The sequence below is a fragment of the Heterocephalus glaber genome, unplaced genomic scaffold (genome assembly GCF_053883595.1).
Source record: "Heterocephalus glaber isolate CG9 unplaced genomic scaffold, H.glaber_assembly_v1.0 deba00001689, whole genome shotgun sequence".
In the NCBI taxonomy this organism is placed as follows: domain Eukaryota; kingdom Metazoa; phylum Chordata; class Mammalia; order Rodentia; family Bathyergidae; genus Heterocephalus; species Heterocephalus glaber.
The window spans coordinates 8,196,712-8,211,472 of NW_028258414.1; the positions used below are offsets into that span (position 1 = coordinate 8,196,712).

The window sequence follows — 14,761 nt, forward strand, 5'->3', positions numbered from 1 at the left end:
CCGGGATTTAGCTCAGTGGTTCCAGCGCCTGCCTCGCAAGCACAAGGTCCCGAGTTCAATCCCCGGTATCAAAAAAACCCCAAACACTTAAGTACATTCAAAACTCTCCTGAACTCCTCAGCCCCTCTCCTTAATCCCAAACCAATGTGTGGAATTATGGGGCTTAAGCAATTGACTCCTTTATTCCCGTAATCCTACCACTCAAGAGGCTGGGGCAGGAGGATCACCCCAAATTCAAGGTCAGTCTGAACTATAGGAAGATTTTTGTCTCCAAAAAAAATCATAAACCAAAAATACACACAAGACCCAGCACTTGGGAGGCTGAGGCAGGAGGATCACCGAGAGTTTGAGGCCAGCTTGGACTATATAGTGAGTTCAAGGCTAGCCTGAACTATACAGCAAGACCCCATCCATCTAAAAAAAGAATTATTTTTTATATTCCTTTATGTTTTCCTGGTTTTTCCAAATTACTTGTATTAAATGTAACCTATTTTTTTTGTAAGCAGATTTAAGAGTAAATATAATTTAGAGAAGGAAAAAATACAGTCTTCAGTTTGAGATGATAAAAGGCTCTAGAAATAACTAGTGCTGATGGTTACACAGCAATGTGAATGTATCTAATGTCGCTGAAGTTTGCACTTAAAAATGACTAAAATGGGGCTGAGGATGTAGCCCAGTGGCACCATGTCTGCCCAGCAAGCACAAGGTCCTGTGTTCGATCCCCCGTACCAAAAAAAAGAATCAGAGACAATATAAACATGCTATTTAGGGCTCTGTTATGGAACTTGACTAAGTTACAAGGTGTGAACCAAAATATGGTGAACGGTTACAGTGAAAAATTGTATTATAGTAAAAGACACATTGCCATGAATTCTGCTCCAAATACCCCGGTTTCAAACACATTTACCCCATCATTCTCACCACTTTCTGGAGCAGTTCTAGAAGTCCTCTTTCATGCCTTCAGCTCCACTGTCGTGGCGGCTTCAATATCCTGAGTTGATTCAAAACGCTTACCTTTCCTGGACATTTTGGGGAAGAGCCAGAAGTCACACGGTGCCAGAGCTGGTGAACAGGCAGGTGAGGGCACACTGTGATGTGTTTACAAGCCTGCCTCTCTGTCGGATAGCGCTCAGTGACAATATCCACCCTATTTTTGATCACACCTGGTAAAAACACTGTCCACTCCCTCAGAGCTGCAGGAAGCCATGCGGCCCAGGACTGCTGCGACCAGCGTGCCAGCTCCCCTGCCCCATCCCTCCCTTGCTGTTGTAAAGCACCCTCTTTGCTCTTTGCTGGGACACCTGCCCTTTAATGCCCAATCCAGATGTTCCACCCCGTGCAGCCTTCCTGACCATTTTCTCTCCACTGCCCAGAGAGCCACTAACTAGCTTGTGTTTGTTGAGTGCTACACACTACGCACTAGGAGCTTTACATGCATTTTCTCCATGGAGTACTACCATGATTAGCTCTGTTCTATGAAGAGGGAGCTGACACACAGAGAGGTTAAGTCACTTAGGGTATTCGGAGGGGGATGTGTCACCTGCTCACAGGTACAACGTGCTGTCCCTGCCAAAGGCACAGTGGTGATGGTGCCTCCCCTCAAAGCAGTACGCAACACAGGAAGAGCACTGCTGAGTCGGCCAGGTGGGAAGTAGCAGAGCTCAAGGCAGAGTCCAGTCACCCCGAGGGAAGCCTCTGTACCCTCCTCGCTCAGGGTCCTGAGCCAGCTGTTCTTCCAAGATCCCCGAGGCTGAGTCACGTTCTACTCGTCTCCTAGCATCTATCTCCTCCCTGGGATTGGGCCTGGTGGCTCTGGTCCTAGACAGCGGACGGCATCCACTAGCAGCTGTGGAAGGGTGGGGTTGGATCAACAGCAGGACGCCAACTCCAGCTTCATAAATCACTTCCACGCCCATCCCAGGCCAGCCATGCGCTCGGTACCCCGGCCTCACAGCAGCTCTGGGAAGGCATCAAAACCTGGTGTTCCCCTGGTGAGGGAGGCAGAGGGGTTGCTCAAGATCACAGCTGCTGGATTTGGACCCAGCTCCACCAGATTCCAAGTTCCCTTCCGTTTCCCATGCTCCCCCTTCTCTCGTGAGCAAATTCAGAGAGATTCACATCCAAGACCCGCCCAGTATGTGATTTTTGTGCTTGGTCCCTGAAAGAACTCAGATTTCAGGCAAATATCATATTTCCTTGATTCTAAGATTTGTTTTTCCTTTTTTGAGACAGGGCTTCACTATGTAGCCCAGGCTGGCCTTGAACTTGCAGCGATCCTCCTGCCTCAGCCCGGAGTGCTGGGATCACAGGCGTGTGCCACTGTGCCCAGCTAGATTTCAGGAATTCAGTAGTAGTTTTAGATTGAAATTCCTAGACTGCATGCAAGTGGCTCTCTTCTACTACTATCTTTGTGCTTTTAGGGAAGGTCTCGTGCCTCAGGAAGTTAGCCTGAGTTTGGTACCAGCTCTGCCATTTGCCAGCTCTGCAGCCTTGTAGTCGTGTCTGGGCCTCAGCTTCCTTGCCTATAAAATGAGGGGAAATTTTCACTTCTTCATTTCATGCTCCTCTGTCATCTATGAGAAAAAGCTAAGCCGTTCCGGGCAAGGTGAGGTCTCAGAACCTGTGGCCTCCTCTGCTTTCCCCACCCTGGACCCCTCGGGTGGGCAAACTCCTCGGCTGAGTTGAAGTTGGGGAGGACATTGCTGTGGACGGAGGGGACAGAGCTGAAGTACAGCTCTTAAATAGCAGGCAGCAACTTGTTTCCCGGCTCATCTCAGCTCCCCGATGTAAAGTAAGACAGATTAGATGATTTCTAAGAAACTCTTCTGGCTCTAACATTTTGTGAATAAAATCTTGCTCTACTTTGGAGACTCTTTACTGTGGTTGCATATTAGGCTCACCTAGAGAGCTGGTAAAAAATGAAAAGACACCAGGACTCCTCCTCCCTGTTTTGATGGAATTGATCCCGGGACTTAGGCATCCTTTTCTTTTTTGGTACCGGGGATCGAACTTGGGACCTTGCGCTTGCAAAGCAGGCGGTGGAACCACTGAGCTAAATCCCCAGCCCCAGGGATCCTTTTCTAAAAGCTCTCCAGGCAACTTTATTAGCAACCAGTTGAGAAGCACCACCTCTGTCCACCTAACACCTTAGTGTGGGATAAGATAAATATCCCAGTGATCTCTATTTTGCCCCATTGGCCTGTGCATCTGTTTTATGCCAGTATTATTCTGTTTTGGTGACTGTGGCTCTGCAGTATGTCCTAAAATCAGTATCATGATCCTTCTGGCTTTGCTGTTTTTGTTCGATTGCTCTGGCTATGCCAAATCTTTTGTGGTTCCTTATGAATTGACACATTTTTTCCAGTTTTGCAAAGAATGTCATTGATTTTTTTTTTTTGGTAGTGGGGACCAAACTTGGGACCTTGCACTTTCGAGGCAGGTGGCAGCATCACTGAGCTAAATCCCCAGCTCTGTCATTGGTATTTTGATGGCCATTGCATTGAATCTGTGGATCACTTTGAGTAGTATGGACTTTTTCCTTCTTTCTTTGGTACTTGGGCCAGGGATTTAGCTCAGTGGTTCTGCCATCTGCCTTGCAAGCACAAGGTCCTGAGTACGATCCCCGGTAGCCCCCCAAAAAATAAATTAAAAATTTAATAAAGGGCTGGGACTGAAGCTCAGGACTTCTGAGGATATATCCAAAGGAAATGCACTCTGGGTAACAAAGATAGCTGCATGCCTATGTCTAATGCTCACATATGGAGGCAGGCTAGGTGCCCACCAAAACAACGGGTAAAGAAAACGAGGTATACATATACAATAGAATATTATTCAACCACTAAAAACAATCAAACCCTCATTTGCAGCAAAATGGAAGGACATTATATTAACTGAAATAAGCCAGACACAAGAAAGACAAATCTGTGGAAGAGAGAGAAGGAAAAAGAAAAGTTGATCTGAATGCAGCATAGTTATTGTTGGAGGGTGGGGAGAAGGTCAATGAACAGAGGCTGGATTTGATCAGTGCACGACAGATGTTAATGGAAAGTGAAAGTTTATGGTCTTTCATCAGCTTTGTGAAGCTGCTTAGCTCATTTTATTCTTCCTGGGAACCAATCTTGCACACCAGATAAAGGCCTCATTTTCCATATGCTGAGTTTAAATAAACTTCAGTGTTCTAATTGGAAGAGCACAGTTGATAACAATAGCTGGATCCAAGAGTGAAGAAGGAAAAGACCAGAGGGAAAGTTGTGCGTCTTTTGCATTAAATGGGTATGAATATTATACATCAGTGAAGTTAACCACAAAATTCCATGTCAATTATAATCAAATGGCAGTTAGTAAAAAACAATTTCTAACTCCCTTTTAAAGTAAGCCATGAGGCCGGGGACTTAGCTCAGTGGTTCAGGCGCCTGGCTCACAAGCTCAAGGTCCCAAGTCCGATCCCTGGTGCCAAAAAAAAAAAAAAAAAGCCTTAAAAGCTTGTATTAGGGAAGAATTTGGTTTCTTTTGGTAGGTGTGTGCTGAGGAATTTATAACCTAGCAATCAGACAACCCTAAATGGAGGAGGCCAGAAATTTTGTATTTGGCAATTCTGGGTACTGTATTTGACTCTGTAGGGGTATTGTGGGGAGAATTAAGCTTAAGAGCACCTGCTTTCAGAATCTGTAATCTAAATGGAGAAACAAAACCAGTAGCTAACAGTATGGTACAAAATGAGATGCCACATTCGAGACGACCTTTATTGAGGTTTTTATGTGCCGGGTGCCAAGAGCTTTATGTGTATTAAATCTAAGCCTCACTACATTCTGTTGAAGAAGATTCTATTCTTCTTCCTACCTCACACCTAGAACTGGAGGGTCAGGATTTGTAAACAAGGGCAAGCTCACAAAGCTAGGAAGTAGCAGGGGTGAGGGGGAAGCCAGGTTCCACCTCTGCTAGTGATTCCCACACAAGCTGCAAACTCCACGGGCAGCCTGGTTCTGACTTGCAAGCATGTGCTATACTAATTGCTTGCAAGGAAGTGAAGAGCTGAGGCACAAGTTGAGGTTAAGGAAAGGATTGGTCAAGTGACACAGGGTCCCTTTTTTTGAGAGCGGGTCTCACTGTGCTGCCCAGGCTGGCCTCCGTTTTCACTTAAGTGATTCTCCTGCTTCCGCCTCCTGAATATCTGGGATCACAGCTGCTGTTCCACCATGTCTGGCTGCTACAGGGTCTTGAATATCAGACAGAACATGGATTGGATTAGGGATTGGAGTATCCCTGGACATTGGGCAAGAGTAAGAATTAGCCTGCCTGTAAGAAGTGCTAGGGTCGCACAGGGTGTGCTAGCGGGGTGGAGCTGAGATTTCTCCTGAGTGCCTGCCCGCTGAGGGCAAGGACTACACCCTCTCAAGCTGTGCTTCTTCATGGGCTAACAATGGGCTGGCTCGTGTTCGTTGCTAAGTAACTGCTGAATGAGCACGGAGAAGGGCTTCTTGGAACTTGGAATTTTACCCCTCACCCAACTCAGGCAAGGTAGCGAGCTGCTGCCGCCCTTGTCCATCATGAGACTAACCTGGGACAGGAGTGGCAGCTGAGACAGCACGCAGCAGTCACCTGCCACGGCACCATGGCACGAGGTACCCAGCTGAACCAACACCCACAGCTGGTCAGCTGCCTGCTGACCAGGCCACCGCACTTCCTGACAGACTGTGGAGCACTGGGCCTGCCCCCTGCTCAGAGCTGCGTCTCCATCAGGCTGCAGAACAGTCATGCCTGTGTTGAGAGCTGATTTCTGATTAGCAGTAAATCCAGGCAGAATTAAGGACACCAAGGTGACTAGTCTATAAAAATTTCTCAACCACAGTGCTGCAAATAGATGATATATCTGCTGAGATCTCGTCTCATTAGCAATGAAGAGCCAGCCAGGCTGGTCAGTTCTGGCTGCAAGGAGCCTCCAAGCATATATGCCAGCATGCCTGACAGAGATGGAAAGGTTGGTACATAGCATTACCTTACTTAATGATCATCTTTATCCCTAGTAATTCTTACATACCAAACTTTAAGACCCTAAGACAACCATTTTTTTTTTGGTACTGAGAATTGAATTCAGGACCTTGTGTTTGCCAGGCAGGTGAGGTGCCACTGAGCTAAATCCCAGGGCCCCTAACTTTCTTTTTTTGGGTCATTATCCCTTTGTAAGTCTGATAAAGCCAAAGATCTTTCCCCTATAATGCACCACCACTTGTTCATGCAATATTTTACTTCCATTTCACAGTTAAACAATCTAGATGAATTTTCTGTTCTGGAAGGATTATCAGACAAATCCAAATTTACTTACTTTAGAAAAATATATTTCCTGCCTTTTCTTTTTTCCAATACTGGGAATCAAACTCAGGACCTTGCAGCACCACTGAGCTAAACCCCCAGCCTGTGCCTTTTCTTTAATAAAGCTTTTTTTTTTTTTGAGACAGGGTCTGGTTGTGTAGCTCAGGCTGGCCTTGATAGTCTCCAGAGTGCTGGGACTACATATGCGTGCCACCATGACCTGTCTCTTAATATAACTTCAAAAAAACAGAATTATCAAAGAAATGTCTGAAAAAAGGATTACATTGAACTCCCTCAAAATTTCCTCCAGAGCATGCAGAAACCATGGCCAATTCCACGTGGCATTCACCAGAACTCCCAGCTGCTCAGGGGAATCTGCTATTCCCTGGCTCTGAGCACCATCTACCTGCAGAGTTAGCTGCTCACTGCCGGGAGCCCCATGTAGGCACAGTGGTTCTCTGCATCCCTTCTATCGGGCCCGGGCACATTTTGGTTAGCGTTCATACTAAAACCCCCAGGTAGTCTTCCTTTCTCCACTGCAAGCACATGGCCTTATTCGTGTCTATTAATCGCTCCACAATTATGAAGAACCAAAGCAAGTCTGAATGAAGAGGGTGGGGGAGAAGGAACATTTAAATCAATTAATTTCAGCAGCATCTTTATTGCAACCAAGAACCTGTAATAAAATGCAACAAAACTAATGTTTCACTTTCCATGATGAAAAGCTATGTAGCTGATAATGAGAACACCCTTAAACTTACTAGACTGAGACATGCAATTCATTTGTACAAGTCAGTGCTTAAAACAGCAGGCACTTATGCTCCAGAATGAAAGACCTCAACTCCAATTTTGCTGAATATAACACAAACTTGTATTGAGGTTGTTTAAAAACAAACATACAAACAAGACTTCTCTCTCTCAGTGGGACTTGTGAGACTACTACCTAGACCCAGCACCTTGCACTAATGAACTCTGGGCTGGCAGGTGGGCAGGTCAGGCCAGGAGTCAGGGAAGTTTCCTCATTCCTCTCTCTGCTGGGAAAGGGCACTCACATTACCTCTTAGTTTAGATATGGCCCATGTCCCTTTTGTAAAAAATATAAGATAGCTCTAAGTTGGGCTCCTGGGCTTAAGTAAGGGCTCTACTCTATATCCCAATTCCCCACATTTAGTGTAATGATTTTAATTAACTTCAGAATATACCGATTAGAAGTACTGCTTCATTAATAAGCATGCTTAGCATTTAATTTAGAATGGAAAAATTAACCATTTTATGTGGTTACCTTTAAAATGTTTTTCAGGAATATATTAATAAATACTTGTTTTAAAACCTGCCTTTTCTATATATCATTTAGTCACCACATGGCAGGACATCTGGATGGAGTCTAGTACCAACGGAATACTAACTGGCTGTGTGGCCATGGGTATACTTCCTTCTCTCTCTACTAGGCAGGGTCTTCCTCTAGCACATGAGATCATTAGATTATATCAAAGACTTACTCCAGCTTGAAAACTTATGATTCAATAATGACAAACTGCATTGGAATCATCCTACCCCTAAAGAGAGAACAATGTTATAGAAAGGTGGGCTATATCTTTTGTAAGGAATACAAGTAATTTAGAAAGTTAGCATCAGTTCTCTACATTTCATTCTTTTAAAAGATAATTCATGCACTGTGACTTCATCTTCTCGTGTGAAGCTTTGGAAAGGAGCCAGGAATGGCCCAGAGAAAAAACATTCATTCCAAGACGAATCTGCAGACAACCGGGGAGACGATGTTAACATCTCCTGCTGCTTTCAGAGTGAGAAGGGGCCAAGCGCTATCCCAGGCCAACAGCTTTCTTGACTATTGTTTTAGGCTGTTATGAGTCAGTCCTGTGTAAAAATCACCTATTATTTTCTCAACTCAAACTCCTTTCTCTAAGGAAGAGTTTCTTAAGTAGTCCACAAGATACTTGATATAGAATCACCTAGAAAGCTGATCAGAAATGCAATTTCCCAAAGCTTTTGTAAATGAAGAGGAAAAGAAGGGCTGAAGGGAGGGAAAGGGAGTGGAGAAAAACAGAAAACTCAAGATATGTTATGTACAGGTACAAATTCCCTATGATAAATGTGATCATTATGGATATCAAAAGTTTACCAATAAAATTAATTTTTAAAAAGAAACGTAATTTTCTAGTCTCCACTCAAACCAACGGAATCCAAATTTCTGAGTACAAAGTTCCAGACCACATTTCTTTTAGTAAGCATCCCAGATGCATCTTAGATTTTGGGTTTCACTGCTCTCCAAAGCTCAATAATTATTTTTGCTGATGGTTGTTCAACTGCATTTATTATGCCTATAAACCCAGTTTGCTGTTTACCCTACTGCTTTTTGGCTCTTACTGAACTGTTGCTACTTTTTTATTCATGTCTTTTACACTGTTATCCTAATCAGGGTACAAATAATTCCAATGTGCTTTCTATTAACCTCGTCAGTTGACTATGCTTTCCACACTGGTCATCCTTTTGCAGGTAAATTCAGTCGGGTATTTTCCCCCCAGAGAAGCAGAATGGCCTTCAACGACTGCAGGTTATAAAAGGAGCATTCCTGGTGATAGGAGGAAAGACAAGATGCAAACGGAAAGCCCCTGTGAACTCAGAAGTATATGCTGCTTTCTAAGGTTTGTTTTGGTAACAAAAGATATTATATTGAAGAAAACCTTAATGGGTAAGAGGTTTCAAATGAGTAGCTGTCTAAAAGCTACTTTATACCATTTCTACTCTGCATATAATTCACGTAAGAAGAGATCCTTGGAGGCCAACGAGTCCAAAAAATACCACCCTTAGCAGTGAGATACATATTTAGGTCATGAGGGAAAATACTTTCTTGGGGAAGAAAAGTTACCCAAATCAATTTAATTTAACATTGAAAAAATATAAACAAATCTTGGCATGAGAAAATACCATAAACATGAAAATCAATACATATACAGAAAATAAGGAAAAGTGTAGGATCTATTATACAGTATAAATACACAACCAGCAAACCCAATCCCTGATGCCCAACAACAGAAGCCCCAGGGCAACCTGCCCTTTCTGGAGCTCCTCCAACTTCCCCCTGGCTCTGTGACAAAGGCCACCTGTGACACACGGTCACCATCCAGTTACTGCTACAGACTGTGCTCTGTGCGAGAAGCAGACTCTGAGTGGTGAGAAAAAATAGAGCCACTGTTCTTAGAGTGGGAGAGAAAGGTACTGGGAACGACTTTCTAAACACTGAAGCCTGTGACAAAAAGGGTCAAACTCAGAGCCACCTTGCCTGCTGCTGGCTCCGAGGGGACCCATGCAATGCCCGAAGACTCTGCCAGGGCAGATCTCAACTGGTAGGGGCTCCCTTCATAATTAAGTGCAAGGGCCAAACCAGGAAAATATCCTAGCCATCCGAGATGGGCTTTTAACATGGCAAAAGAGAGCCAGGCTTGCCGGGGATTATAGTAAAGAGCTTGTCAGAAAACCTTTTTATTTTAAGCTCACAATATCCAAGTTACATTCAATAATTTAAGAAGGATAAAGTTTAAATATGTAAGGTTTCTAAAATTGAAGGAAAAAACCATAAAAATTGGAATTATAACTCTATGGAACTTTATTCCCCTGAATAATGTTAGTCTGCAGCTGGGTTAAAAGACTGATTTCTTGGGCCGGGGATTTAGCTCAGTGGTTCCACCACCTGCCTCAAAATCGCCAGGATCCAAGTTCAATCCCCGGTACCAAAAAAAAAAAAAAAAAGACTGCAATTCTGGTTTCCTTAACTAACATTCTAGGAGTTTAAATTTTACTTCCCCAATGTGTTTCATGGCTGTTTTTGTTGAAAATACTTCTGCTTAGTTCTTAAGCAGACCCTTGGCGCCTCCTCTCCCTCTCCCTCCCCACCCTACTGTGATTCTCTTCCACCTCCCTAAAACACTGGTGTGTTTTAACAAGGAAACATCAAATGGAAACTGGCCCTAAATTTTCTGAATTTGAGTAAATCTGTACTTTTTTCTTTTCCTGAAGGGTAAGGGGGAAGGAGATGCCTTGCCTGCAAATATTTAAGCTCTCTAATCATTTGATTAAATCTTTTCTGCCTGTAATTATCAACATTATAAAACTAATTAAATCCATGCTACATATACAGTCACTTGCCTTTATGAGAAAGGAAAAAAATCCATTCTGTCATATCATCAAAGAAAAATGAGAAGTATTTATACTAAATACAGTTTAAATTGGCTAAAAACTGGTCAAAGCCAAAATAAGTATGTTTAGGAGGCCGCTAAGTTATCCTTGAAAAATCATTAACTGGTTAAATCAGAGATTTAACAGTGATTAGTCTTAACATGCTGGATATATCCCAAGCAATGAAGCATAAGGTATTCATTACACTTAAGTGCTATCAAATCTGTAACTAGTCAGAGATTCTGGAAATGAACCAAACTGATCACTAAGATCATATTTGAGCAAACTCAGAAGTATACTGTAAAAATACACTAATTAAGTCCATGAGGTTTATAATGCTATTAAAAAGTGAAAATAGGAAAGTATGGACATGTGGTGCTAATGTCTTATTTCTTTCAGTAATTTTCATGGTATTGCTGGATCCCTTAGAAATCAGTATCACTCAGTTGTGTGTGTGTGTCTGTGTGTATGGTTAAGGTATTACAGTGCTATTCACAAGCTGCAGATGCCTGCATGGCACCAAATTCACTTTCAGAAGATGTTATGTGACGGGTACCAAAATCTGATGATCGATTCCGTGTTGTCTACTGACTAAACCTCGTTTGGTTAAACAGCCAGTGTATACCAGAGTTCTACACAGGACACAATTATATCACTTTCAGAGCAGCAATACGTGATCCAAGGTTTTCTTGAAGGTAGTGCAAAAGATGCAGTTCATAATGTTCTCCCGATTCAGGAACTCTGATGCTGTGTCTCTCCTGAGGATAGATCTTAACAAGAAGTAAAAATATGAAAGGAAAAAAGAAAGAAGAATTTAATAGCACATCTCCTTCCAAAGCTTCCTGGAGATTATTTAAAACAAAATTAATACAGAGCACAGCCTCTCCAAGATATTGCACATTATATCCTATGTAAAGGCCCCATACTCTTCTGGTCACTCCTTATATTCTGACCCATTGGGCTTCATGAAGGACCTTTCTCTAGACTAGTAGTTCATTGTTCAAGTGTGGACTGCAGACTTCGAAGGGTCTTCAGAAACTCGTTCAAGGGGTATCTGAGGCCAACACTGCTTTCAGAACAATACCAAGACATCATTTGCCTTCACTGACAGTGATATTTGCTTTGTTCACTACACTGCAATACATTGCAGTAGTGAGTTAAACTGCAGGTGCCTTAGCATGATGAAGGCAGTGACGTTCAAGTGTACAGAAGTCACGGTCTTCTTCACCACCACACTTGCAGTAAAAAAGAAAATTGCCAACTTCTCTTAAGTAGCAGTAAAACTTAGGAATTTTAGAAAGTTGTAACCCTAGAGTAGAACTCTGGTGTTGAACTGGGAGACACACTGCAGCACAAGAGCCATAGCACATGTCCAGGGAGAGCACTTATGTGGCCAAGGTGCAAGCTGAACTGCTGGTTCCGAGGGCACTCCATCTTCTTTTTCAAAGAGTGACTGACAACTACAACTACTCAGACTCTCGTATGTGGTAAACATTTTCTCAAAAATAAAGGAAGGAAGATGGTCACTTCAGAGTCCAAACTGTATCTACCTGTTTGCCAATGATACTATCTGAGCTTCTGAATAAAAATTCAAATATTCTGAATAAAAATTCAAATCTTGCATCTCCTGCTATTAACTTATAAGCTTCCTTATATTTATGTTTCTAATGAAATCAGTGATAATATCACCGTAGGGAATTTTTAAAATATTATATAATGAGTCAAAATTTGAAAAACTGGCATGATACAGTGAACCAGTATTTTTCAGAAGGGTAAAAGACATATTTGATATAGAAAATTTAATAAATATTTAATGTTAGAGTATAAAAAGTTTACAGATATAGCTTCAGATTTCACAAAAATCAAGTTTGTTTGTTTTTTTTTTTGGTACCAAGGATCGAACTTGGGACCTTGTGCTTGCAAGGCAGGCAGCGGAACCACTGAGCTAAATCCCCGGCCAAAAATTAAGCTTTAAGAAAATACCACTTTAGAGCTGGGGATTTAACTCAGTGGTTCCGGCGCCTGCCTCCCTAAGCGTAAGGTCCCGAGTTTGATCCCCAGTACCAAAAAAACCAACAAGAAAATACCACTTTAAAAAAAGAGGGGCTGGGGATTTAGCTCAGTGGTATTGCCACCTGCTGTGCAAGCGCAAGGACCTGAGTTCGACCCCTGGTACCAAAAAAAAATAAAATAAAAATAAAAATAAATTAAAAAAAAGAAACTACCATTTGTCTAGTTTTGGAGTAGTAGCAAAGCATATTCACACTTATCTGAAAAGGCTAAAACACTCCTCCTATTTCTTAACTATATATTCTGTGAGGACAAATTTTTCTTCATATACTTTAGCAAAACCAATGTAACACAAAGGGTCGAATGCAGTAGGAGATATTAAGAATTCAAGGGCTGGGGATTTAGCTCAGTGGTGCCACCGCCTGCCTTGCAAGTGCAAGGTCCCAAGTTCGATCACCCATACCAAAAAAAAAAAAGTCAAGTGTCTTCTTTGAACCAGAAACATACCTTTCTTGTAAGGGATTTACAAAAGTAAAATAATGCCACTTTCTCAGTAAATAGTTTTGTTTTGTTACACAGTTTTTTCCATAATAAATGTAATTCAGTTAACAGATAATTTCTTATTGTTATTTTATATCAATATTTTAAATGGTTTTTTTTCCTTTTTGAGTCAGTCCTGCAATGTAATCCATGCTAGCCTTGAACTCATAATCCTCCTGCGTGTGTGCAGGTAGGTATACCTGGCAATATTTAAAATGTTTCTCAGTTTTAATATCTTACATGAGACATTTTTCCGGTACTGGGAATCAAACTCAGGACCTTGTGATTGTGAGGCAGGTGCAGTGCCACTGAGCTAAATCCTTGGCCTGAGACTTCTTTTTTGAGATGGGGTCTCACTATGTTTCCTACACTGGTCTTGAACTTGTGCGTATAAGTGATCCTCTTGCCTCAGCCTTCTGAGTAATTGGGACAATAGGTATGTGCCACTGCACCTGGCGAGAAATACTGATAGACATAACCCACATTAAAAAAGCTCTTTGCTATGTAAAGGGGTCCTGAGACCAAAAAATTTGAAAACTGTTGCTATGGACAACAGTTTAACTTAACAGAAATGTCAACTGAAATATAACAAAGGAAAATGTAATAAAAGTTTTTCATTTCTCACGAGCATGTAGGAAGAAAAGTTTTTCTTAAAACCTTTTTCTTTCTTTATTTTTTGAGAAAGGGAACAATGGAAGAGGGTAACTTCTGATTTCTGCGCCAATGGCAATGTAAAAGAAAAGAAAATTAAAGACCGTGTAATTGAGTTTTAAAGATCTTTTTAGAACACTGAAATCAAACAGCATTTCCTTACCCTTCCCAAGGAGGAAAGAAACACAAAGGAGGACAGTGAGTGGGCAGCCTGGCACCACTTCCCTGCTCATACTCCCCAAGCAGGGACATAGTCATGTAATCTGACAAGCCAGATGCCAGCCTGGCTTCCATAGGGTCTGAAGTTTTTTGTTTTTTGTTTTTGTACCGGGGATCGAACTCAGGTCCTTCCGCTTGCGAGGCAGGTGGTGGAACCACTGAGCTAAATCCCCAGGGGGTCTGAAGTTTTATTCAAGCAGAGGCAGTCAAAGCTATGTCTACAATTTCCGTTCTCTTAAACAGGGGAAAATCTTGCCTGATTCGGTATTTTATTAGATTTCAAAGTAATCTATCGCTAGTCATTACTGCATTTAATTTGAAAACATCGGACAACTCACCTGTAGATCATATGGCTTTCCCGCCCTTACTAAAAAACTCAGTAATATACTGGTGTGTGCAAAATGGACATTCTCATCCAAAAACCCATGTAAGAGTAGTAAACGATTTGGTCTGAAGAAATAAAAATATCAGAGGATTAGGTAAAATATTACAGTATTAAGGAAAACCATTCTTTTACACTAATCACACTTAATGACCTTAACATTTAAATACTGTAATATTAAAAGGATTCAATATTTTCAATATTAAACTTCAAATATATTTACCCTATAACTATGCAATGAAAGATGAAAAAAAAACCATGTGCTCAAATCTTTATTGAAATATGAGAACACATCAACATTACAGTGTGTTTCTAGAAAAACCACTTGTAAAACAGCAAACACCAGTATGCATGATCTTCAACTCAGTTTTGAGAAACACCTATGTCATTCTAGTATTCTATAAACCATTAATCTAAGTTTTCAGTAGCTATATTTTTGTTACTAACGACAAATTT

The 14,761-nt window shown here is 41.8% G+C and overlaps 1 protein-coding gene across 4 annotated transcripts in view; it reads right to left on the minus strand.

Moving 5' to 3' along the window:
• Positions 1-6,950: 6,950 nt before the first annotated feature.
• Dpp8 (dipeptidyl peptidase 8) overlaps positions 6,951-14,761 on the minus strand; it is a 61,595-nt gene continuing 53,784 nt past the window's right edge. For all 4 annotated transcript variants that reach the window (XM_004855618.4, XM_013076235.3, XM_004855619.4 and 1 more), the window contains exons 20-21: positions 14,262-14,373; positions 6,951-11,273 (exon numbers count right to left, since the gene is read on the minus strand). In XM_004855618.4, coding sequence (XP_004855675.2) covers positions 11,151-11,273; positions 14,262-14,373 — 235 coding nt within the window. In that variant the 3' untranslated portion in view covers positions 6,951-11,150. The remainder of the gene's footprint in view (positions 11,274-14,261; positions 14,374-14,761) is intronic.